The sequence below is a fragment of the Harpegnathos saltator genome, unplaced genomic scaffold (genome assembly GCF_003227715.2).
Source record: "Harpegnathos saltator strain DR-91 unplaced genomic scaffold, Hsal_v8.6 scaffold133, whole genome shotgun sequence".
NCBI classification, from domain to species: Eukaryota; Metazoa; Arthropoda; class Insecta; order Hymenoptera; family Formicidae; genus Harpegnathos; species Harpegnathos saltator.
The window spans coordinates 446050-471354 of record NW_020229910.1 but is presented as its reverse complement, the minus strand read 5'-3'; the positions used below and the strand labels follow the sequence as shown (position 1 = coordinate 471354).

Below are 25305 nucleotides of genomic sequence, written 5' to 3'. Positions count from 1 at the left end.
ACGTTAAATATTCAGACGAGTCGCGATTTCATAGAATTATAAAAACCACTAAACAGAAAGATCGGCTGACTGCTTTGCAATAAAGAGTACAGATCTCAAATTTTGACATAAATATCAGAGAAAATAAGATTTTAGATTCAGATTTTGACTTTAACATTCAACTTGATGAACGTCGTGGCGCAGTACCGATTTCGAGGCCGCAACGCAAAAGAATAAAAAAAAAATATGTTCAGAATTCAGACGAGTCGCGATTTCATGGAACGATAAAAACCGCTGAACAGAAAGATCGGCTGACTGCTTTGCAACAAAAAGAATTTTGATCTCGAATTTCGACACGAGAAACGTGACGAATATCGGAATGGATGAAGTTTTATGCTCCGACTCTAGACTTTAACTTTAGCATTGACGAGAGTCGTGAGACGCAGTACCGAATGCGAGGCCAATGTCCTCGGCCAACTTGATTCCCCGATTGAGTCTCCTCAGCAGGCACTCGCGCCGCGTCTCGTCAGGATCCTCGGGATCGACGCAGACCAGCGCCAGGCTGGTCGCCGAAACGTTGACGTGCGACGTCCTCGCCAGGAAACTCGGGGTGGCGCAGGCACCCAGCATCGCGTAGCTGGGCAGGAGTATATACCTGGCGATGCGGAAGAGCGCGCATGTTACTTTCGTGACGGCTCGCTTTGTGATAACGCCTATTTTCGTAGCGTCAGGTAGAGGAAAGCAGAGACAGAGACAGAGACAGAGACAGAGAGAGAGAGAGAGAGAGAGAGAGAGAGAGAGAGAGAGAGGCGCGCGAGCGCGTCTTCGCTTGTCGCTTTCGCTGGCCTTCTTTTTTTTCTTTATGAGCCAATAAATAACGCCTCGCCTCCCAAGAGACTTTTCTAGTACAGAGAGCGGAATAAAGCGGCGATATTGAACGATAGAACGCGGAGAGAAGAGTCTCTCGCTGTCGCGAGACTCGCGGCGGATTACGGAGAACCGTCATGACGCGATAACGCGATATTAAGTCAATTTGTGGCTTATCGGACGGAATCGGGATCAATCACGAGCCAAGAGAGGCTGCCCTGTGAATGTCTCGGAGCGGAATGTCACTGGAAACGAGCGAAAATTGCCAACATGTAGTAGATGTTCGACTCGAATCTCAATTGAATTCTTCATCCGGCCGAGCGAATGTTTCAATCGATCTGAGTGAATCTGTTCCGTCGGACTGTCTCAGGCTCAGCTGTCGATCCCGAAGGAAAATATTCACTCGACCAGTTCGCCGAGAGGGCGCGAATTATTTGATTCTCTACGAGCGAAATATCAGCGATCGGTTCGATATCGCTCAACTTTTCGAGTGGAATTCCGCGGAGAAAGTCGGGAATCAACACCCGATCTAATTAGCGCTAAAGAGAGTCCAAAGCCAAGTTTGACTCCGAGAGTCTAGAAAAAGAGCTCTCTTCAAGTTCGCCACAGAACCCGGACAGGTGAGTTACCACTTGGGATACAGATGCACGCCGACGAAGATGGTGGTGACCAAGTGGCTGATGGTGACGGTGAAGTTGGTGCCGAGCTTCTGCACGACGATGGGCGCGAAGCAGCTGCTGACGGTGGCGATCGCGTAGAGCAAAGCGAGCAGGATCGGGCCCAGGTGAGGCTCGAACGCGCCGAGGCCCGCTTGTAGCGGAAAGATCGGCAGCATCGCGGCCGAGCAGGCCGCGTGTCCCAGCAGAAGAGCAACGCAGTGACGCAGTATCGCCCTGCGCGGTGGCCGCGGCCCGGACGGCGCCGCCCTGACTGCCGCGATTAGCCGGCGCACCGACGACGCGCCCGCCGACGAGTTCATGGAGTCGCGACGTCTCCAGGACAGCGCCGAGATGCGAGTCGACCGGCAGGAGATTGGCGAGTATGTCGCCATGTGCTGCGAACAAAGAGAGAGGGAGAGAGACGCGATGAGGACGTATAGAGGGGGAGGAACTTCTTCAGCCTCCACGGCAAGCACGACTCGGAGCGATGAGTATCCAAAGTCGCCGATAAAATGAACGCTAATCGCCGCGCGATGGCAATCAACGATGAGGCATTGCGTGTTTCTTGGCTCTGTTCTCACAGCAATCGTGAGGAGACCTGTTCCGAAATCGGTTTCAGAAAACTTTGGTTTTAGTTACAATATTGATACACCTTAAACTAACTTAGATACATTCCGCAATTGATTAGCTGATCAATTATCAAGATTGTAAAAAATCTATCTATTTCCTTATACAGGGTCTGCCAAAAGTTCCGGAACGGCTAATTATTTCAAAAAATAATGATTGTTTAAAACAATGTTCGAAACAAAAGTTGTAGGGCTTAAAAGAGCTATCAGATATTTTAAAATTGTTTGACATTAGAATGACCTTGAGAAACGTTATCAAGGTCAACATAAAAATCTTAAATAGAAATTCCAATTTTTCATTACACCGTCTTTTTCCACCAATTAATTTGAACAACTTTTGTCTGAAACATTTTTTTATTTGCCTAATATTTTTTGAGATATTTAAGGATAACTTGGTAACTTTTTTAATATTAGATGTGTGAATTAATTTCAAAGATTTGCCATCGCTTGCTATTATCTTTTCCCATCTGTCTGGCAGTTGTTGCATTCTGTGACGGAAAAACGACTCGTCCTTCGAAGCGATCCATTCATTGAGCCATTTCTCTATTTCTTCAGAATTGTTGAAGTGTTGGTCCGAAAGCCCGTGTGCCATCGATCTGAACAAGTGATAATCGGATGGAGCAATGTCTGGTGAATACGGCGGGTGAGGTAAAACGTCCCAAGCCAAATGCTTCCAAAGTGGCCTTCACAATCTTTCCAACATGTGGCCGAGCGTTATCATGCTGGAAGATCACTTTGTCGTGTCTCTTTGCATACTACTGTGATCAAAAAATAAGGTGAATTTTTCATTTAAACTTCGCGGGTACTATAAAATCATAAAATTATTTTTTTGTGGGTTGGTAGCACTGTCTTTGACATCTATACAGAGTTTCATGTCAATATATTCAATTGCTGCAGAGCTATACGTGTTTTTGTAAACATACAAAAGTGAGTTTTTCGATTTTTACTATGTCTGATTTTGTTGAGCAAAGAATTTGCATTAAATTTTGTTTGCGGAATGAATATTTTGCCGCGGAAACGTTGAAGATGTTGCAGAAGGCCTTTGGTGATAAGGCTATGTCGTAAAAAAATGTTTACAAGTAGTACAAAGACTTCAAAGAAGGCCGAGAACGAGTTCAAGACGAACAGCGCCCCGGACGACCATCAACATCTTTCGATGAAAGCCATGTCAAGGAAATCAAACTGTTAAGAAGGAATAATATTTGAGTTATGCGTCGTTTGCGTGAAGCTATTCGCCTCAAGAGGCCAGAATTATGGGCAGACAATTCTTGGTTTTTGCACCACGATAATGCACCGTCTCACACTGCATTAGTTCTTCGAGAACATTTCATCAAAAATTCGACCCATATCATTCCACAACCACCGTATTCGCCTGATTTAGCACCGTGCGACTTCTGGCTGTTCAACAAACTCAAAAGGGGACATCGTTTCGACTCGATTGAGGAGATAAAAGCCGAATCGAAGAAAGTATTGAAGGCCATCCCGGAAAAAGACTTCTATGACCGTTTCGAGGATTGGAAAAATCTTGGCATAAGTGCATTGTGTCGGACGGGGAATATTTTGAAGGCGATGAAATTGATTTGGACGAATACATAAAGATTTTTCATTTTATAAACAAATCCACCTTATTTTTTTATCACAGTAGTATTCCGGCCACTTATTCTTCAATGCGTTGTTTAAATGGATCAATTGTTGTTGGTAAAGTTCGGCAGTGATGGTTTGGCTCTATTTTAATAGTTCATGATACACTATACTCTTCTGGTCCCATCATACAGGGTGAAGAAAAAACCCCGGGACCCTTGAAAATTTCGAAAAATATACACTTTATAAAAAAAATGTTTCAGACAAAAGTTGTAGCGTTAAAAAAGATATATTTACCGATCTTAACAATTTGACCTTGAGTGGCGTCATCAAGGTCAGGACAAGGTCACCTTGGATTTTTTAAATAGAACTCCTAACTTTTTATTACATATTCTTATAGCCCTTCTTCAGACCTTTTCAAAGCACTATGGTTTTATCCAATTTGAATAAGCTGTTCCGAAGTTATCGAGTTTTTTAAAGTAAGATATCTAGCCAACTAAGGCAAGATCGGAGGATGATCCAGCCAACTAAGGCAAGATCGTAGAATGATCCAGCCAACTAAGGCAAGATCGGAGGATGATCCGGCCAACTAAGGCAAGATCGGAGGATGATCCAGCCAACTAAGGCAAGATCGTAGAATGATCCGGCCAACTAAGGCAAGGTCGGGAGTTGTCCGGCCAACTAAGGCAAAAGGCTAATTACTAAGTAAATGGAAGAAATAAACATCGAACAGCAGAATAGTTAAAATAAATAAATAACTGAAATAAATCAATCAACGAAATTAAGACAAGCCAATAAGAGCCAACGCCTGGAAGTTAGTTGCGCAATTATTTTTACGAGTTGGCTGGATCATCCTCCGATCTTGTCTTAGTTGACCGGATCATCCTCCGATCTTGCCTTGGCTGGATCATCCTACGACTTTGCCTTAGTTGGATAGATATATTACTTTAAAAAACTCGATAACTTCGGAACAGCTTATTCAAATTGGACAAAACCATAGTACTTTGAAAAGATCTGAAGAAGGGCTATAAGAATATGCAATAAAAAATTGGGGGTTCCATTTAGAAAATCCGAGGTGACCTTGTCCTGATCTTGATGACGCCACTCAAGGTCAAATTGTTAAGATCGGTAAATATATCTTTTTTAACGCTACAACTTTTGTCTGAAACATTTTTTTATAAAGTGTATATTTTCCGAAATTTTCAAGGGTCCCGGGGTTTTTTCTTCACCCTGTACATAGAGCATTACTTTCTTGCCGTGAATATTCAGCTTTGGTATCGATGTGGATGGTTTTTCTAGGTCGCTAATGGATTTCCGTCGTTTGGGATTATCGAAATATATCCACTTTTGTCTCCAGTCACAATACGATGCAAAAAACTTTCTCTTTTTTGCCTGGCAAGCAAGATTTCAGACATGGCTTTTCGCCTCTCGATGTCTTTTCCTTTCAGTTCGTATGGCACCCATCTTCCTTCTTTGTAAATCTTTCCCATGGCTGCCAAACGTACAGAAATTGTTGATCAATCAACATTCAACAATTGCACGAGCTCATGTTGCGACTGACACGGATCTTCATCGATTAGCGCCTGCAATTCCTCGTCCTCGAACTTTTTCGGCTGACCTGGACGAGGTTTGTCATCGACACTGAAATCATCACTTTTCAAACGTCGAGACCATTCTCTGCATGATTTATCGGTGGGAGCACTTTCACTATAAGCTTCTACGAGCATTCGATAAGCTTCAGCGGTTGTTTTCTTCAAATGAAAACATAAAATGAGAACTTCCCGGAAATGATGTTTCTTTTGGCTCGAATTTCGATATTTTCGAATCAGATAAACACGATGTTATTGTTACAAACCCAAACGTTTATCAACTGAATATTATTGCCAGATATCAAAACTAATAAAAAATAAAGCCTTTTGCAGACATTAGAGATTAGAAAATTACACATAGTACAGCAATTGACCGCCAGATGGACCGAATTAATTCACACACTAATATTTAACTTACGATATCTCGCTAATTATTTGTCGGGATAAAAAGATGATACTAGACTTTTCTATTCTACTTGGTCTCAAGAATATATTGTTACAATAGCGCCCTGACTTTTGTTAATTTGATGATTTTGAAATTTCGAAAGATCGATAAATTAACAAAATATAGAGCATTAATGTATCAATATATTCTTGAGATCAAATAGAATAGAAAAGTCTGGTACCACATTTTATCCCAACAAACAGTTAGCGAGATATCGTAAGTTAAATATTGAAAAGTTACCAAATTATCCTTAAATATCTCAAAAAATATTAGGCAAATAAAAAAATGTTTCACACAAAAGTTGTTCAAATTAATTGGTGAAAAAAGACGGTGTAATAAAAAATTAGAGTTTCCATTTAAGATTTTTATGTCGACCTTGATAACGTTTCTCAAGGTTATTCCAAGGTCAAACAATTATCAATATTTGATAGCTTTTTTTAAGCCCTACAATTTTTGTCTCGAACATTGTTTTAAATAATCATTATTTTTTGAAATAATTAGCCATTCCGGAACTTTTGGCAGATCCTATATAATATTATTAGGAGTAAAAAGTTTCCATCGTTCTTAAGGCAATGTTTTTTATTAATGTTATTATAAATGACATAGTATATTTAATCAAAATATTTCCCGGCATTATCTACTACTCTTTGCCATCTTTCAGGCAAAAGATAGATACCGCGATAAAAGAAATTTTTGCTTTTAGAAAGGATGAAATTATCGATAAATTGTTGCACTTTCTCAACATTGCAAAATCATGTACCAGAAAGGCAGTGTTACATATACTTTGTATCCGAAAAATCCGGAAAATAACCAGAATAGCTCTATTTTAACGAAATTAATGGCGCCTTTTGTTGGTGGGAAATTGAGTTAGGAAGTATCAACCTTCCTTAATATCCTGTAAAAATTTCATGACATTTCGTTCACTAGAAGTCAAGATACGATACATTTAAGCGACAGTAGTTTACCTCGGTCGCAAAATGAATAAAGAACAAAGAATCAATATTAACCGGCTTACGGTTAGACCCGAGTCTGACTTGGGGTAAGATTTACTACTCTCAGGTTCGCCATTTTTTATCCGCTATTTTGAATTTTGCAACAACAACCTCAAATTTGAAATCAGCACGTTCGAAACTATTATAAAACATAAAAGTAAATATTTTCCTCCGCAGAAAAAATTTAACCATTTTGATACTGATTTCTGCCAGTAAATAGAACCGCAAGAGGGTATGTTAAAAACCGTAAAAGTGCTATGGGAACGCTCCAAATGCTTAAAATCGCTTATGGAGATAATTGTTTATCACAAACACAAGTTTTTGAACGGTCACCAGATGAAGGAAATCCAAAAAAATCTCGTTTAAAGAAGTCAAAAATCAAAATGATGCTCATTGCTTTTTACGACTTCAAGGGGATTATCTACAAAAAATTCATTCCAAGTGGTACAACGGTTAATGCTCAATATTATCTTAGTGTGTTGAAGCGTTTGGTAGGCCGTGTTCCTGAATATCGAGAACTAGGTAGTTGGCGATCGTTGCATGATAATGCACCTTCTCATCGTTCGTCAATTGTCATTGATTTTTTATCAAAAATCAAATTTTATTGCTACAACATCCCCCGTATTCACCCGATTTAGCACCCTGCGACTATTTTCTATTCCCTAAGCTGCATTTAGCGATGAAAGGAAATTGTTTTCCATCAATTGAAGACATTCAACGGTCAACGACGAGTAATCTCAACACCATTCCAATCAGCGACATAAAAAAGTCATTTGATGCACTTCTTGAACGTGCAAATCGTTGTATTTCTGCTGGGGGAGAATATTTCGAATAAATAAAATGATTTTTGTTTAGATTTCTTAACTATTTTTGTTTTTTAAAACCATTCCAGTTATTTTTGGGATAAAGGGTGTTGAAGGAAATAAGTGAAAATCCGATGGAGCAATATCTGGGAAGAATATGCAAGGTGTGATATAATTTCCCATTGCAATTCCATTAAAGCTTCCCAAGTCGTCAATGCAATATGAGGCCTGGCATTGTCGTGCAGAAGAATCACTTTGTTTTGCTTTGTCGCAAAATATGGCCGTTTCTCGATCAATTGCTCATTCAACTGTCAATTGTCGATTGTATAATTCCACGATGATAGTTTGAGATGGTTTTGACAGTTCATAATACAGCACTCTTTGCATGTTCCATCAGATACACAGAAGGATCTTATGATCATGGATACTTCGTTTTGACTGTAACGTAGAGAATTCTCCGGGATTTACCCACATTTACGATCTTTTACGATTGGGATTGTCATAATAAATCCATTTTTCGTCTCAGGTCACAATTCGATACAAAAAAGATTTGTGTTTGTATTTATTGAATAGCGAAAAGCAAATGGTGACTAGGCTGGCAATAGTGTTCTCGGATAATTCATGAAGGGAATCCATTTTCTTTTCTTCAGAATTTTCCCCATCTCATGCAAGCGTCGATTTACAGTGTTCTGATTAACATGTAACTTTTTCTATATGCGATTGTTTTTGCAATAATCGAATCTTCTTGCAATAACGCTTCCAAGTCATCTGAACTCATCTCTTGCGGTCGCCCGGCACGCTCCTTGTCTTTCAAGTCAAAATCATCACTTACAGCGTCGACATTTTCACTCACGACATGGACTTTCTACTATCGTTCCTTCACTATAAGCTTCGCAAATGATTCTAATTGTTTCGGCAGCTGTTTTGCGCTGATGAAATAAAAAAGCATACAATGACGAATCTTCCATCTTCGTACGAATTAAAAATGTTTATATCAATGAAGAAGATTTATCATGCGTCAGTTTCTACGTGGGTTGATCAATACTGACATAACCTAACAAAAATACGGCACAACTTTCATGTAAATAATTCACAATATCATCTATATGTGAACGATGGAAACTTTTGCAACCCCTAACACAAAATTAATAACTAAAACCAAGTTTATAAATAGAAATAATATATATAGTTGTTAACATTCATGCGTGATCAGCTGATAAAGTGCGAAACATATCTAACAAGAAGATGGCAAGACATGTAAAATCGATAATTGAATGAGTCATATTCCATTCGAATGGGGGAATTGAGTACATAAAAACCCTAAAAGGGTTTGTGTGCATAGCCCTTCATTTGCGAGAAATTTGCAATTAAAAAAACAGCTACATGTTAAGTGTAGTAACTTGGAATCAATAAGCATGAAGCGCGATAACTGCGGAAGCTAAGGCGCGCGCTAGTATCTTATCGTCTGACGAGTGTTCGAGGCCTCGCAATACCAATTTTTTTCTTATAATATTATGTATTACTATATTTTATAATATTTCTATAATATTTTTAATATTTTTATAAAATTCAATTATTTAATTAAAATTTAATATTTTTATAAAATCCAATTTTATAATAAATAATTAAAACGTTTATTCTTGTTATTTTTTATATAATAAAACAGATATTATTGTATAGGTATGCATTATATTTTTGTCCTATAAAAAATAATAAAAATATTGAAAATATAGAAATATTATAAAATATAGTAATACATAATATTATAAAAAAAAAAATTGGCACTGCGAGAACTCGAACACTCCTCGTACGTAGACGACAAAATGCTAACGCGCGCCTTAGCTTATTGATTCCAAATTACTACACTTAACATGTAGCTGTTTTTTTAATTGCAAATTTCTCGCAAACGAAGGCTCATGCACGCAAACCTTTTTAGGGTTTTTATGTACTCAACCCATTCGAATGAAATATGACTCATTCAATTATCGATTTTACATGTCTTGCCATCTCCTTGTAAGTTAGTTTTAAGCCTACCAACCTTATAACCAAAATCAAAGCTTCCAAAATAGATTTCGAAACAGATGTAGAGGCGAGTTCGTGATAATTAGGGGCCTGTATTGCCCTGGAACTAAACCCGGGTGGAGTCTTAAGAACTCTGATAAACTCTGATCAAAATCGCGGCGTGGGAAAAATCCCGTCGATCTCGAAGGATTTACTCGCGGTGCGCGCTGAGTTGTAGTGAATGACGCGATTGCGACTTCGCGATAGATTAAATCCACAAGTCGCTTGATCGCACGATACGCGTGCCGGTGTGCTAAGAGAAGAAAACGGTTCATCTCGTTAATCTTTTATATCAAAAATTAATTTATCTAAAATTTTATTAAATTTTTTGTGTAATTAAATAGCTTTGGCATATTATAAACACAAAGAACAGGAAAATAAATTTTATAACACTTGAACAATTAAATTCTAAGATGACACTTGTAAGTACCGACAGAAATGTAAGATGTTATGATACAGGAAAAAAGGTTCAAGAAGTTCATGTGAACGTTTATATAGAGCGATAGTTTTAAGTATCGTCAGGATATAAAGGGTTAAAATAATAATTTGTGCTCTCATTCCCAGCGTGTCATATTTCCTCGTTATTTTCCCGGAAATTGATGCCGATGAAATGTATTCAAAATCGTGATAATTATGATATTTGAATATATAAATATAAGCATGATGATTAAAGCGGTACAGAAAAATAATTGAACCGGTTGCGATCGCCCCGTTCATCGATTATACAATCGCAAAGTTGCGAACATCCAAAAAAAGTAATTTCAGGACAAGCAGAATCATTTAAATTTTAGAGGATTTTACTCTTATATATGGCCTCAAGTGGATTCCTCTAAAATTAAGAGGAAACATATTATTAAACATATTATTCTTAAAGTTAGAGGAATTACATGTTACATGTATACGAGGGTGGTCCGATAAGTACTTAGCCTACAAAAGAAAAACGAAAATTTTGGAAAAGTGGCGATTTATTTCTCAACATAGTCTCCTTTTAGCTCGATACACTTGACCCAGCGATGCTCCAACTTCTTTAACCCGTCTGAAAAATACGTTTTCTCGAGGTCTGCAAAGTAGGCCTCCGTGGCGGCGATGACCTCCTCATTCGACTCAAATTTCTGCCGGGCGAGTGACTTTTTCAAGTTTGGAAACAAAAAGAAGTCGCACGGGGCCAAATCTGGAGAATACGGTGGATGGGGCAGCAGTTCGTAGCCCAATTCGACCAATTTGACCGTGGCGAGGGCGGAGGTGTGAGCCGGTGCGTTGTCATGGTGGAAGAGCACTTTTTTTTTCGCCAAATGGGGCCGTTTTTTCTGCAATTCGGCGTCGAATCGGCCCAATAATTCGGCATAGTACAGCCCTGTGACCGTTTTGCCTTTCTCCAGGTAGTCGATGTAGATCACACCTTGTGAATCCCAGAAAACGGTGGCCATCACCTTTCCGGCCGATAGGACAGTCTTCGCCTTCTTCGGAGCACGTTCGCCGGGTGAAGTCCACTGTTTCGACTGTTCCTTGGTCTCTGGTGTGTACCAGTGGATCCATGTTTCGTCGACGGTCACGAAACGACGCAGAAACTCCTTCGGATTGCGCTTAAACAGCGTCAAACACTGCTCTGAAGTGGTCTCACGGTTGCGCTTGTTGTCCGGAGTGAGCAAACGCGGCACCCATCGCGCCGACAGCTTTCTCATGCCCAAAATTTCATGCAGGATATGACCCACGCGGTCTTTTGAGATGCCTACTGTCTCAGCTATCTCGCGCACCTTCAATCGGCGGTCTGCCAATACGAGATCGTGGATTTTTGTCATGCTATCCTCCGTGGTAGCCGTTTTCGGGGCACCTGGGCGTGGCTCATCAAAAACCGACGTGCGACCACGTTGAAACTCGTTAAACCAAGTTTTGACGGTCGCCATCGAAGGAGAAGAGTCACCGTACACAGCATCCAAGCGCTCTTTGATTTCGCTGCGCGATTTCCCTTCCAAAAACAAGAATCGAATCACCGACCGATATTGCTCTTTTTCCATTTTTCTAAAATCCGCGGACACGCCCGCTTCCACACGCGGTCAAAATAAAACTACGAGTCCGATTCGGCTGAAATTTCGACAGTAGCCGTCTACGAGAATGTACTACACGATAATAAATTTCTCTTGCGATAGTGGCGCCATCGGGCGGTGAGGCTAAGTACTTATCGGACCGCCCTCGTAATGCAAGTCTTATTGATTTTAATATAAATTTTCTCTTATACACAGACTATTTAATCTTTTTTTAATTATTATTTATTCTTATTGTACTTTATTCTTACTGGTTAAGTTGAAAAAATTATTATAATGTACAGCGAAAAGTAATATGTATAGATGTACTTCTGGCTCCAGTTCTACAATAAGTAGGCATGAATGAAATAAGATCATCATAACAAATAAATTTCCAATCAGTTTTGTTATGGATTTCATAGCTACAAAGATATTCATCATAACTAATTGCATGAAATATAGTTAAAAAGAGATATAGTTAAAAGAAAGAATATATTATTCAACTTCTTGCAATAAATTATAAACTGTATTTGACAAAATATGGATAAATTATCTTCGTTATATGTTATAGCAACACATATACTTTTTTTAAAAAGCATCCCGAATATTCTGACCCATAAGCATATGAGGCCGTGAGATTACTTTTTCGTTCATATCTGAAGGTAGAGCATAACTGAACAAAAGAAGGAGAGATTCAAGTCAACATATTCCTCTTCATATAAGAAGAAAATTAATTGAGATAAGAGGAAATCCTCTTGAAATAAGAGGAGAATAGAGATATATCTAGTAAATTTTAGATGAATGGTTCACTTTAATCACTTTATCGAAAGAAGAATCTTTTTCCTGTAAAAAGCTTTGCTTAGCTTAGAATATCAGACTATGGGAAAAATCATTTTACAAATAGAATACTTTTTTTTGGGTGAACATTTTCTTCTCTCAGTGCAGTTTTCTCGCGTTACTCGCAGTCCGCGGATCGTCGTTAGATCATGCTTCCTCACGATTCGATCATCGGCTCACCTCCATCATCGTGTCATTGTCGCTCAAAGTAGAATGATGATGCCCGCTGCTCCTGGCGCGTCTGTGCGTGTGAGCCAACGGTGGAGGCTGCGCCGGTAATCGTATCGGCCCGAGACTGCCGATCGGCGCTGGTCTGTACACTGGGCTTTCCAGCTTGTCCTTGGACAACTCGTGAAGATTCGGCAAGGAGCCCATGATCTTTTCAACCGGGGCCGGTGGTCGGGATCGTTCGCGTTACATCCGTGCAACGCTTCGCTTTCTCACGCGCGATCCGGCACCTCGCCCGATTTCGTTACGATCTCATCCCTCGACGATCGAGTAGTCACCCTAGTCGCGATCGACAGTCTCCTCATCTGCGGTTCGGCCACCTGAGTTCAGAAGCAACCCGACGACCAATTATTAGTTATGTAACTTGCGTAACTTTCTCCGGTATCTTTCAGCGGGATTCCGAAAGTGAATCCTGAATAAAGTCGATCGCACGACAATGTGCGATCTAAACTCGCGAGCTTTGAGAATTTTGACTTGGACAATGTAATTTGTTATTGTCGAATTATTGCAGACACTTCCTCGAATGATATTCTCCGGAATTTTGAAACTATATTCAAGAAAAACAGCTGGTTTCGCGATACTCGCGAGCTCTGCGAATTTCGATTCTCTTTCTCTCTCTCTCTCTCTCTCTCTCTCTTGCACAATGTAACTTATTATTGTTAAATTATTGCGGACTTTTTCGAATAATATTCTTCTTTGGAATTTTAAAATTAAACTCTAGAAAATCAATTGTTCCTACGATACTTACAAGCTCTGCGAATTTCGACTTTCTCTCTCTCTTTCTCTCTCTCTCTCTCTCTCTCTCTCTCTCTCTCTGTCTCTCTCTGTCTCTCTCTCTTTCTTTTGGACAATATAACTTATTATTGTCAAATTATTACAGACTTTTTTAAATATTTTTCTTCTATTCGGAATTTTAAAATTGAACTCAAGAAAATCAATTAATTCCACGATATTCGTAAACTGCGAATTTCGACACTCCCTCTCTCCCCCTCTCTCTCTCTCTCTCTTTCTCTTGGACAATAAAACTTATTATTGTCAAATTATTACGAACTTTATCCAATGATATTCTTTTTCAGAATTTTAAAACTAAATTTGAGAAAATTCACTGATCCCGCGATACACGAGTTCTGCGAATTTCGGTTCGGATAATGTAACTTGTTATTGTCAAATTATCATCGACTTTGGAATAATATTCTTCTTTGGAATTTAAAAATAAAATTTAAGAAAATCGACTGATCCCGCGTTACTCGTAAACTCTGCGAGTTTCGGCTCGGAGAATGAAACTAGTTATTGTCAAGTTATCACAAACGTTTTCGAACAATATTCTTTTTCAGAATTTTAAAAATAAACTTAACAAAATCAATTGGTCCCGCGATACACGAATTCTGCGAATTTCGGCTCGGATAATGTAACTTGTTATTGTCAAATTATTATGGACTCTCAAATGATATTCTTTTTTAGAATTTTAAAATTGAACTCAAGAAAATCGACTGATCCCGCGGTACTCGTAAACTCTGCGAGTTTCGGCTCGGAGAATGTAACTAGTTATTGTCAAGTTATCACGAACAATATTATTCTCCAGAATTTTAAAAATAAACTTAACAAAATCGACTGGTCTCGCGATACTGGCAAGTTTTGCGAATTTCGAAGAATATAAACCTGTTATTGCTCAATTATCACGGGCTTTCTTGAATGATATTCTTTTTTGGAATTTTAAAACTAAACTCAAAGAGATCAGCTGGTCCTGCGATTCTTGCGAGCTCTGCGAATTTCGACTCGGACTATGATAATAACTTATTGTTAAATTATTATGAACTTTGTCGAAGGATACTCTTTTTTGAAATTTTAAAATTAAATTTGAAAAAATTCATTGGTCTCGCGATACTCACGAGTTCTGTAAGTTTCAAATAATGTAATTTGTTATTGTCAAATTATTACGGACTTTCTCAAATGATATTCTTCTTTGGAATTTTAAAAATAAACTTAACAAAATCAGCTAGTCCCGCGATACTCGCAAGTTCTGCAAATTTCGAAGAATATAACCTGTTATTGCCCAATTATCACGGGCTTTTTCGAATGACATTGTTCTCCAGAATTTTCAAACTGAACTCGGAAAAACTGGATGGTTTCATGCTTCCTTAAGATTTTAAGTCCACAGCTGCAGTTCGATTTTGCGTAACATGTCTCCAAGTAATCGAGACTGGATGAATCCTAAGATACGGGAGCTTCAAAGACTTCCAAGGAACGACCGTCGATTTACCTATCTATATTTGAATTCCAACGTCGTACGCGATGAAAGATTGCGCGATACGCGATCTCTCTGAGAAGAGACGACGGTTCCGCGAAACAACCCATCTACACCTTGCATAATTCAATCAACAATTGCCGGCACGAGGTACCAATTACTGAGACGCGCTCACGCGCGGGGAAAAAAACGGCCGAAGAAAAATTCCAATAGTCACCCGCGAAGCCTTGAACGAGAACTTGCCATAGACTTGCGGCAGCCGTAAAGTATAAATAAATTGAACGCACCGCTTCTCCATGCGGCCTTGGCTTGGACGACGACGAACGAACGAACGGTCTGACGGACGGATTCCGATGGATTCCGTCTAATCACGGAGTGATCGGCGGCGATCGGCGTCGACTGGGAAATCGGAAATGCAGACGAATGCAAATGCGCTCAGGGCGTGAAGCAGCGTCGATCGCTATACCTCGCGTCGCGGCCACGCTAATTGGCCCGATCGCTAGAAAATAATGAATGGGAGCTGCAGAAAGGAAAAAAAAGGAGACAGAAAAAGAAACGAGATCATCAGCGACAAGAGATCCGTGCAGCGCGATTATTATCCGCTTACGCAACGCGAGCTTATAATATCCCGAACACATCTACTTCGCGCTCTGCGCACCCTTCTTCCCCTCCCCCGTGCCACCGTTAGAGTAAAGTGCGCGCCGATCCTCCGTTATCGGATCATCCGATCCGAGACGAGGAACTGTTAAAGTCGCATTTATCTTGCGCGCCTCGACGTGTCGCTGATAGACGAGGCTGCGAGAACTACCTGTTCGCGCGAGCTAATGCGGCTGAAAGCGAGGAAGGTCTGGCGTTTCCGACGGAATCAAGGTGGGCCGGGGAGATCCGGAACGATCCTCCGGCGACTATCGCTCACCACTTGGGAGGTGAGACTCCCGGATAGCCTTGCGTGTTACAGGTTGGACGGTGTCGAAGTGAGACAGGAAGCTCGTCCAGTACGTTTTCCCTTTGTGTGATTTCGAGGTAAGGTTTTCCTTACATCTTTGGATGAGCGAGTATTCGCGATAGAGGAGACACCGTCACTCGGAATCGCCAGGCTGGATGTTTAGTTCGGTTTCAGACTAGCCTCTCTCCCTGCTCCCTCTCCCGAGTAAAAAATTGTTAGGGCTATCCTCATGAAGCATAAGGCCCCGATAAGGCTGAAAGTAGGATGCTCTAGAAGGGATGCCTCATTATTATCACATCAGGCCCCGAGATGAATCTTTAAGGATACCTTAGATTTTACGAAATAAGACTTTGATAGGAAAAGCTGAGAAGGGCCTTAGAAGGATTTTTTAAGGATGCTTTAGATCTAATAAATAAGGCTTTGATAGGAAAAGCTGAGAAGAGCTTTAAGAGAATTTTTTAGGAATACCTTAAATTTTACGAAATAACGTTTTAACATGGAAAACTGATGTGGGCCTTGTAGAAGGATCTTTTAAGGATGCTTTAGATATACAAAATCAAGTTTTGTTTAGAAAATTTTGTTTAGAAAATTTTGTTTAGAAAATTAATAAGATCTGGAGCATGTAATAAAATTGTCATAGTTTATTATTGTTTTAGTAGGTACGCTCTATCTGGTTCTTTTAAAGATTTTTTAATTATCCTGTTAAATTAAAAACAAATTTTATTAGTTTTATTAGTTGCCATATTCATTAGTTTCTTCTAACTAGATTTTTCTAGTATTGTTTTCGTTTTGAAATACAGCAAACTTTAATAGAAACAGTAGCAGGATTTTTATGTGTAAAGAATGCTAGATTTTATTATAAAGTATGCTATATTCTTAAAATAAAAAATTCTTGTTGTATACTAACAAGGATATAAAAAAATAAAGAAATTATAATGTAAATTTCTTGGAATAAAAAGAACGAATATTTTTACTCAAGCAATAATACAAATATTTCCTTGTAAGACTCTATTAGTATTTCCTTATAAGACCCGCGTAATATTGTCTTATAAGGACCCGTTAAACCATTTGTTACATATCTTGTAGAACCCTTGTCTTTCTATTCCTAGGGCCCGATTAATGTTAGGGAAAAATAATCAGGCCCTTACCAGAGCCCTATTAATTTTTCTACTCGGGTTTCTCTTTCTCCTTTTTTTTCCTTTGATTCGTATTGGTATCGATCGATTAGAGCGAATTTGTCCCCACGAGACGGTGGAGTACACAGGCCGGCTTAATAGTTTGGACGTTTATTATTAAGCCAGAGATCAGCGAAATTTGCTCGCATGCTACCGCGTCATCACATAAAGGAGCAAGTGATACATGTACGAGCACGTGCAACGAGCGGAGAGTCACTCGAAGTCGAGCGACTTCGGCTTCGGTGCCACTTTTCCAACGAAATTCCACTCGAAGAAATCCCGAGAGTCCATCTGTGCGATCGAGACGTCGCGAAGAGACACCTCCGGGAGTCTGCTCCAATTGTCTTCAAGCATCGTTCGACTGCAGCCGCCCTTACGGCAGAGAGCCGGAAAGGCTCCTCGAGTTTGCACGAGGTGTAATCTCGCACGATATACGAGATAGATAGATAGATAGATAGATAGATAGAGAGGAGAGAGAGAAGAAGAAGAAGAATGAGAACGTTCACACGAATGTTTTCGGGAAGCCGAAAGTTGGAGTGTGCATTCATCGAGTCCGTGGAAAAGTTGACGCAGAAGTTCGGGCAAGTTTCGCGGCGCGAGAGTACGACGCGATTACAGCGACGATTGCAGCGGAACAAGTCAGATGGCAAGAAGATCGGCGTGGTGACTTCCTCGTGTCGGGACGTGCGGGGAAGCATACCGGTGGTTGCTTTTTTATTTATCGTTTCGCATTTTATCGTTATGCGTTTTACCCTGACCGCCAATCGTAAATCTCCGATCTTATCGGGAGATCTTTCGTAACGCACATGGCGCACGTGCGCGATTCGACGGCGGGGCTCGGATGTATGTGGAAATGTATCGAAACCGGAGTTACGTGGGAGCAGTGCCGAAGGTGAACCGGTCTCGGCGCGAAACTATAGCCGCCGGTGTGTGACTAACGAACCCCGCGCGGAGCCATGGGAATCGGAAAGGAGAAAATGGTGGCGGGCAGGATCGAGACGGAATTTTCAGGCACAACGCGACGGCAGAAACAATCGGCGGCGGGGCGCAAGGAGAAGGGAATAATCAAGGTCCGCTCGCGAGCGAGATGAAGGGTTTGCACAGGGGAAGAAATTCTAACCACATAGGACCGACGGTGAAAATGAAAGATAACTGAAATCTATGGTTAAGAGAGATGAAGAGATTATGCTCTTACTCGCTGCGCAAATAAAGGGGATTTTTATGGGGGAGGAGTCCTAATATAAGAATTAACGAGGTGACAAAGTGATCTATTCGCGCGTTGAATAGACGAAGGTTTTATTTTATTTTAAGGTAAGACGAAAGAAAAGCCAATCCCCCTAGAATCCATAGTTACGATCTCTGTGAATAATAATTGAAGCTTACGTTGGACGAGATCGAGAATCGACGGAGCCGGAATCTTAAATAGCTATTGATCGAACTTGCGACTATGCGACTAACGTAATAAAAAATCATGTAAAAATAATGTGATAAAGTGAGAAAATTAGTTGTTCGCTCGTTATTTATTCGTTAAATAGACGAAAATTTTAAAGAATAAAACCAATCCCTAGAATCCATAGTTACGATCTCTATGAATAATAAATAATTGAAGCTTACGTTGGACGAGATCGAGAATCGACGGAGCCGGAAATTTGAGTTCCTATTGGTCGAGCTTGCGACTATGCGATTAATGTGGTAAAAAATGATATGAAAATAATATAATGTGGTGAAAAAATTATTTATTCGCTTGTTGTTTATCCGTTAAATAAAGTAAGGTTTTATAGGAAAAAAGCCAATTCCCAGAATCCATAGTTACAATCTCTGTGAATAATCGAAGTTTACGTTAGACGCGAGATCGAAAATCGACGGGGCCAGAAATTTGAATTTCTATTGGTCGAACTTGCGACTATGTGACTAATGTGATGAAAATAATGTGATAAGGTGAAAAAATTATTTGTTCGCTTGTTATTTATTCGTTGAATAAACGAAGGTTTTAGAAAAAAGCCGATCCCTAAAATTCATAGTTACAATCTCTGTAAATAATAATCGAAGTTTACGTTAGATGCGAGATCGAGAATCGACAAGGCCAGAAATTTGGATTCCTATTGGTCGCACTTGCGACTATACGAGTAATATAATAAAAAATGATGTGAAAATAATATAATGTGGTAAGAAAATTATTTATTCGCTGGTTGATTATTCGTTAAATAAACGAAAGTTTTACGGGAAAAATGCTAATTCTTAGAATCTTATAGAATCCGTAATTATGACCTCTGTGAAAAAAATCGAAGTTTACGAGATGGAAAATCAACAAGGCTGAAAATCTGGATTCCTCTTGGTCGAGCTTGCGGCTATGCAATTAATGTGATGAAGAATGAAATAGAAAGGAAATAAAGTGGAAAAATGACTTGTTCGCTCATTGTTTATTCTTTGAATAATCGAAAGTTTTGCGAGAAAAAACATCAATTCTTAGAATCAAATAGAATCCGTAATTACGAGCCCTGTGAAAAACTATCGAAATTTACATAGGACGCGAGATCGACAATTAGTGAGGCTGGAAATTTGAATTCCTCTTTAAATTTGCGATTATACGACTAATATAGTAAAAAAATAATATGCAAATAATATAATGAGATGAGAAAATTATTTGTTCGCTCATTATTTTTTCATAAAATAAACAAAGATTTTATGGGAAAAAATTTTATAGAATCTTATAGAGAAAATCCGTAATTACGATCCTTGTGAAAAATAATCGAAATTTACATTGGACGTGAAATCGAGAATCGGCAGGGCCGGAAATTTGAACTCTTATCGGATGAGCTTGCAACTATGCGACTAATAAGATAAAAAATGATGTAAAAATAATACCATGAAGTGAGAGAATTATTTGTTCGTTTATTGTTTATTCGTTGAATAAACGAAAGTTTTGCGGGAAAAACACCAATTCCTAGAATCCTATAGAATCCGTTATTACGATCTCTATGAAAAATAATCGCAGTTTATATTGGATGCAAAATCGAGAATCGGCCGGGCCGGAAATTTGAATTCTTATCGATCGAACTTACAACTATACTAATAAGATAAAAAATAATGTGAAAATAATACAATGAAGTGAGAGAATTATTTGTTCGCTCATTGTTTATTCATTGAATAAACGAAGATTTTGCAGGGAAAAACGCCAATTCTTAATATCTTATAAAATCCGTAATTACGATCTCTGTGAAAAATAATCGAAGTTTACATTGGATGCAAAATCGAGAATCGGCAGGGCCGGAAATTTGAATTCTTATCGGTCGAGCTTGCAACTATGCGACTAATAAGGTAAAATATGATGTGAAGATAATACAATGAAGTGAGAGAATTATTTGTTCGCTCATTGTTCGTTGAATAAACGAAAGTTTTGCGGGAAAAACGCCAATTTCTAGAATTCTACAGAATCTGTGAATGCGGTCCTTGTGAAAAATAATGGAAATTTACGTTGGACGAAATGGAGAATCAGGGTCGGCAATTTGGATTCCTCTTGGTTGAGCTTGGTCGACTATGCAACTAACGTGACTACACGCGAATCCACTCGGAGCCTGGATGACCCCGCGGGAGCGCACGCTGCAGCAGAGTTGCATTCCATGCGCGGGAGGCACCGCACGGATGCATCCTCGCGCTGTTGCAACGAGCGTCACAAGAGAAAAATGCGGCCGATGCGACGGTGCTGAATCGATATTTCGTTTTTCAGCACTATCCGCGCGCTGCCGACCTTGGTTATTATTCTCGTGTCGGCCCACGTAATGTAAAGCTACCGATAATTATGACGGTGGGTTTGCCGTCGCTACACTCGACTAATGCGCAGCAATAACTGACAGGGAGAAAAAAAAATGCAGTAAACTCGTTATCTAACAGACTGCGGATGACGGTGACTGTTGATTAACAGAAATTAAATGTCGTCTAAATTAACAGAAAATATAGTCATCTAGACTATACTAACCTATGACTAGGTAACTAGATGATATCTCGATCGGCTTACAAAAAGGAAGTGACTGACAGGAAGGAAAGGACAAAAACTTCGAAGGGGGGAGAGACAAGGAGGGAAATATCTTGGCCTGGTTTGATCTCAACTGACTCCGCAACGGAGGAATTTCATTCGGCGCTCGAGCGGGGCTCAATCCCGAGAAATTTCCGCTTCCGCGACGTTGTATCCCCGCCGAGAGATCAATTATTAATTATTCTTATCTGCGCGCGTTATCGATCGGAATATAATTATTTCAACTCGACGGGCTACCCGATCGAGGAGAACGGAGCCACCGCACACGCAAAACGCTCGAGGAATCTTTTTTCCTCCCTCCTCCACGGCGCATTACGCGCGCAACGGTCTGTTCGCCGAGTGAGTCGCCAAGACAACGGGCTGATGAGGCACTTTTGTGCAACCTAGACGAGGAACGCGTTCCGAAGAGAGAGAGAGAGAGAGAGAGAGAGAGAGAGAGAGAGAGAGAGAGAGGTCGACAGGGACAAAAGTCGCGCTAGGAAAAACGAAGAAGACAAAAAATACGAGAGGAAAAACGAGAGAGAGTCATCGTCGGAGTCGTCGAGGCCGTCGCCCGCGAAAGACAGAGGCGAGGGAAGCTTACGTTTCCGTGACGCCGCTACGAGACTGATCGACGAGATTCTCCATGCTCCCCGGTGACGTGGTAAAGTCGCCGAAACACTCGGCAAGTATTCGCACAGTCGACGGTACACAGTCACGAGGCATGACCAACACACCTCTGGAACACCGTCACTCTCATTGCGCGCGATTAATCATGAACTTCCTCGTCGTCGTCGTTGTCGTCGTGGTAGCTGTCTCGCGTCTCCCCTCACCTCGTGCTCGAAAACGAAGTCGTCAACACGACTGCACGCACATCGCGCTGCCAAGGAGGTGCGACATCAGGCGACCGCGGCACTCAACTCGAACTGCGTCCACGGCGAGTCCCCGAGGAACGTCTTCACGGTGCCATTCGCACGCCGAGCTCCGCGGAGGCGTCGCGAATGGCTTGTTGCTCGTTTGCGACGTCCTGAAGTAAACGTGACCTGGCGCTCGAGTAAGCGGCCAACGACGGCTCGTTGACAGATTTCTAGCGTAGGAAAATGACGTTCACGTCACTTGACTGCTCTTGATCGAGAGAGAAAGGCGGGAGGGGAGAGAAAAAGAAAGAGAGAGAAAGAGAGAAAGAGGGAATGAAGGAGTCCAGGATGTTGGGGGTAAAATTGAACCCGATCTACGTAACGTACTGCTTATCGGCGGTCGCTGGAGATTCGCGAGCACGAGGATGAGAATGAACAGGATGAGTTAGCCGAGAGACCCGCCGAGAGACTACCGTCCCGTGATCCAGGTACCGTCAATAATAGTGCGCGCGGGATAACGAGGATGTCGATACACGACGAGACGAAGGATACCCGGATTGATCCTGCGAGAAAGACGGCCTTCCTTCCCGTCGCACGTGTCACGTTCATCGGATTTAATCAACATCCCTCTGATCTTATCGGAAGCAGCGAAGTGAAGAGGGAGAAGGACAGAAACAGAGAGGAAGAGAAAAAGAGAGAAAGACAGAGAGAGAGAGAGAGAGAGAGAGGGAGGGAGGGAGGGGGGAGGAAGAGAGATAAGAACCGAAAAGATGAGAGAGCGCCAGGGGATCCTGGCGTCCTGTTGGGAGAGATGTAAACACAGCGTTGGCCCGTTCGATGCTAAGTCCCTCTCTCTCTCTCTCTCTCTCTCTCTCTCTCTCTCTCTCTCTCTCTCTCTCTCTCTCTCTCTCTCTCTCTCTCGGAAGGTACGAGCGACGACCGTCTCTTCACGCGTCCCCCGCTCGGCCGAGGCGCGGAACGGCGCGGGATGATTTCACGCGGAGCGGCGAGAAACGCGAATCGCGCGCACAGTCTCAGGACTACCGACTGCCGGACGCTCGCTCGCAGTTCTCGGCAGGACGGGATCCAGGTCCTGGGCCGACGAAGGGACGACTCCGGAGCTGCTCGCTTCTCCGTCCACGATTCGGCGCCGCTCGGTGCTGCTCGAGCCAGCTCGGCTCACTCGCCTCCTATCCTGATGGTCGATAACAACGCGAGTGCGTACTGAACGCGCGCTCTTCCGATTCTCTCTCTCTCTCTCTCTCTCTCTCTCTCTCTCTCTCTCTCTCTCTCTCGTTCTCTCCCTCTCCCTCCTCCCCCCTGTCACTCTATCGCTCTCGTCAAACCGAATGCGACGGCACGGCGGTGCGCGAAAAATCCCGTCGTGAGCGCGAGCGGCCCTAATCGGCCAATTGTCGAGGACACCTGCTGATGCGATTGATCGTCCCGACAGCGCTCGCAAACGCGATTCCATGAATTCTCGGATCATCCCGAAGGGCGATCAAACGCACGGTGATCGGCGCACGCGTGCCGTCTTCCTCTCCGTCTCTCTCCCTTCCTCCCCCTCTCGCTTGCTCTCGCTCTCACCGCTTTAATAAAAACGCAATCGTCGATTATATTTAGTCGCGTCTGTAAATACTGCGGGTTGCGGGGGGACCTCACCGGGAGATTGACTCGCAAGCAGCTGACGAGCCGCTCAGGAAATATTGGGTATTCAACTTAATTTCAAAGGATTTTTTTGTGAAAATGAACGTTTATTTCGAAAAAAAGTGATAAGTACATGTTATTCAAAGTATTGTGTATCGTTAGCTATTTTCCTTTTTTTCCATCTTTCTAGTAAAAGGCGGACTCCTCGGCGGAAGAACGACTCGTCTTTTGTGGTTATCCATAAATCGAGCAATTTTTTATATATCTTCTAAAGAACTGAAGTGCTGCAGGAAGGTGATTCTGCATGGATCGAAACAAGTGGAAATCAGAAGGAGCAATGTCTGGTGAATACGGCGAGTGGGGTAGAACATCCCATCCGAGCAGCTCTAGTGTTTCCTTCACCGGTTTAGCGACATGTGGCCGAGCGTTGTCATGCTGGAAAATCACTTTGTCGTCGTGTCTTTCGGCGTATTCTGGTCGTTTTTCTTTCAATTCTCGGTTCAGCTGTACTAGTTGTTGTCGATAACGGTCCCCAGTAATGGTTTCGCCAGGTTTCAGTAGCTCATAATAGACCACACTCTTCTGATCCCACCAAATACAGAGCATTACCTTCGAACGATGAATAAGTGAAAAATCTCCACTTTTGAATCGTCTAAACCAGTCTAAACTCACGAGTTGAGATCGATGGAGCATAAATCCCCATAAGCTTCGAAGAGCAAACGAAGACTTTCAGCTGCCGATTTTTTCAAATGGAAATAAAAAAGTAACGCTTCCCGCAAATTGCATTTCGTTGGCACAAAACTCGACATATCGAATGCGCTAAAAAAATATGTTATTTACACTTCGACCAAATGAAATATATTGATTATTAAAGCCTAATGACAGGACTTTCATATGAAATTGGCTTCAATATGGACCGATGCCATTAGGTGCTCATTGCGCCATCTCTTGTAAATCCTTAAAAATTAAGTTTAATACCCAATAATAAAGGACTAAGGAAATAAGAAAGGAAGAGTACAGGAGGAACGACACTCTGGAGCACATTGACAGGCCGTGTAAATGGGACAAGCGCGTTCCCGATTGCGAGGCGAAGCGGCGAGCGGCCGGATTAACCGGCGTCCGAGTTTCCCGCTCGTTAAAAATTGGGTCGGGGTCACGCAAACGGTGATATTAGATCCGTAATCAGTAGTTCCGAGCCACTAATGACCCGCGTGCTTTCGCGGATACGACGTCGTCGCCGCCGCCGCCACCGCTGCCGCGAGGATTCAACGGCGACCTTCCGCGGACGCATGCATTTCGCGCGCGACTTGTGTCGGTTGTCGACGGTGACGACGATTGTTATACCTGTCGCGCGTGGCTGACGTCCAATAGCCGGCGGGAGAATCGCGCCGAGCTGAAGGCGATTCGCGACAATGTTAGCGGCGAGACGCAAAGGTAATTAAATGCGCCAACGGAACGGACAGCGGAAGTCGCGCGCGTCATGGCTTTCCGCCGTGTTCCTCGTCACTTCGCAATTTCTCGTTATCTCGGACCGAAAAAGACGGCAACCTCGTGGTTTGATGTTTCCTCGGACCAAATGTTGCTCGTCAATCACGTCCGGTCGCTTTCTAATTCAATTAACTGCCTTCTAACTTCGATCTCGCTTCAATGTCGCTGTGGACTTCTGCGCCTATTAACGGCGAAGGAAACGTACCCGACAGTGTGTATGTACACCTTCGCCCGCGGCCTTGGAACT

The 25305-nt window shown here is 41.7% G+C and overlaps 1 protein-coding gene across 6 annotated transcripts in view; it reads right to left on the bottom strand.

Annotated features, from left to right (window-relative positions):
• Positions 1–23146, bottom strand: part of LOC105184893 (UNC93-like protein) — a 41366-nt gene extending 18220 nt beyond the window's left edge. The window contains exons 1-5 of one of the 6 annotated variants that reach the window (XM_025307973.1): positions 22687–23146; positions 21671–22153; positions 12641–13008; positions 1476–1900; positions 429–634 (exon numbers count right to left, since the gene is read on the bottom strand). In XM_025307973.1, coding sequence (XP_025163758.1) covers positions 429–634; positions 1476–1900; positions 12641–12835 — 826 coding nt within the window. In that variant the 5' untranslated portion in view covers positions 12836–13008; positions 21671–22153; positions 22687–23146. Of the gene's footprint in view, positions 1–428; positions 635–1475; positions 1901–12640; positions 13009–13436; positions 13455–21670; positions 22154–22310; positions 22621–22686 lie in introns of those variants that run through there. The other 5 variants (XM_011144007.3, XM_025307970.1, XM_025307969.1 and 2 more) reach the window with 5 other exon arrangements.
• Between the last annotated feature and the right edge of the window lie 2159 nt (positions 23147–25305).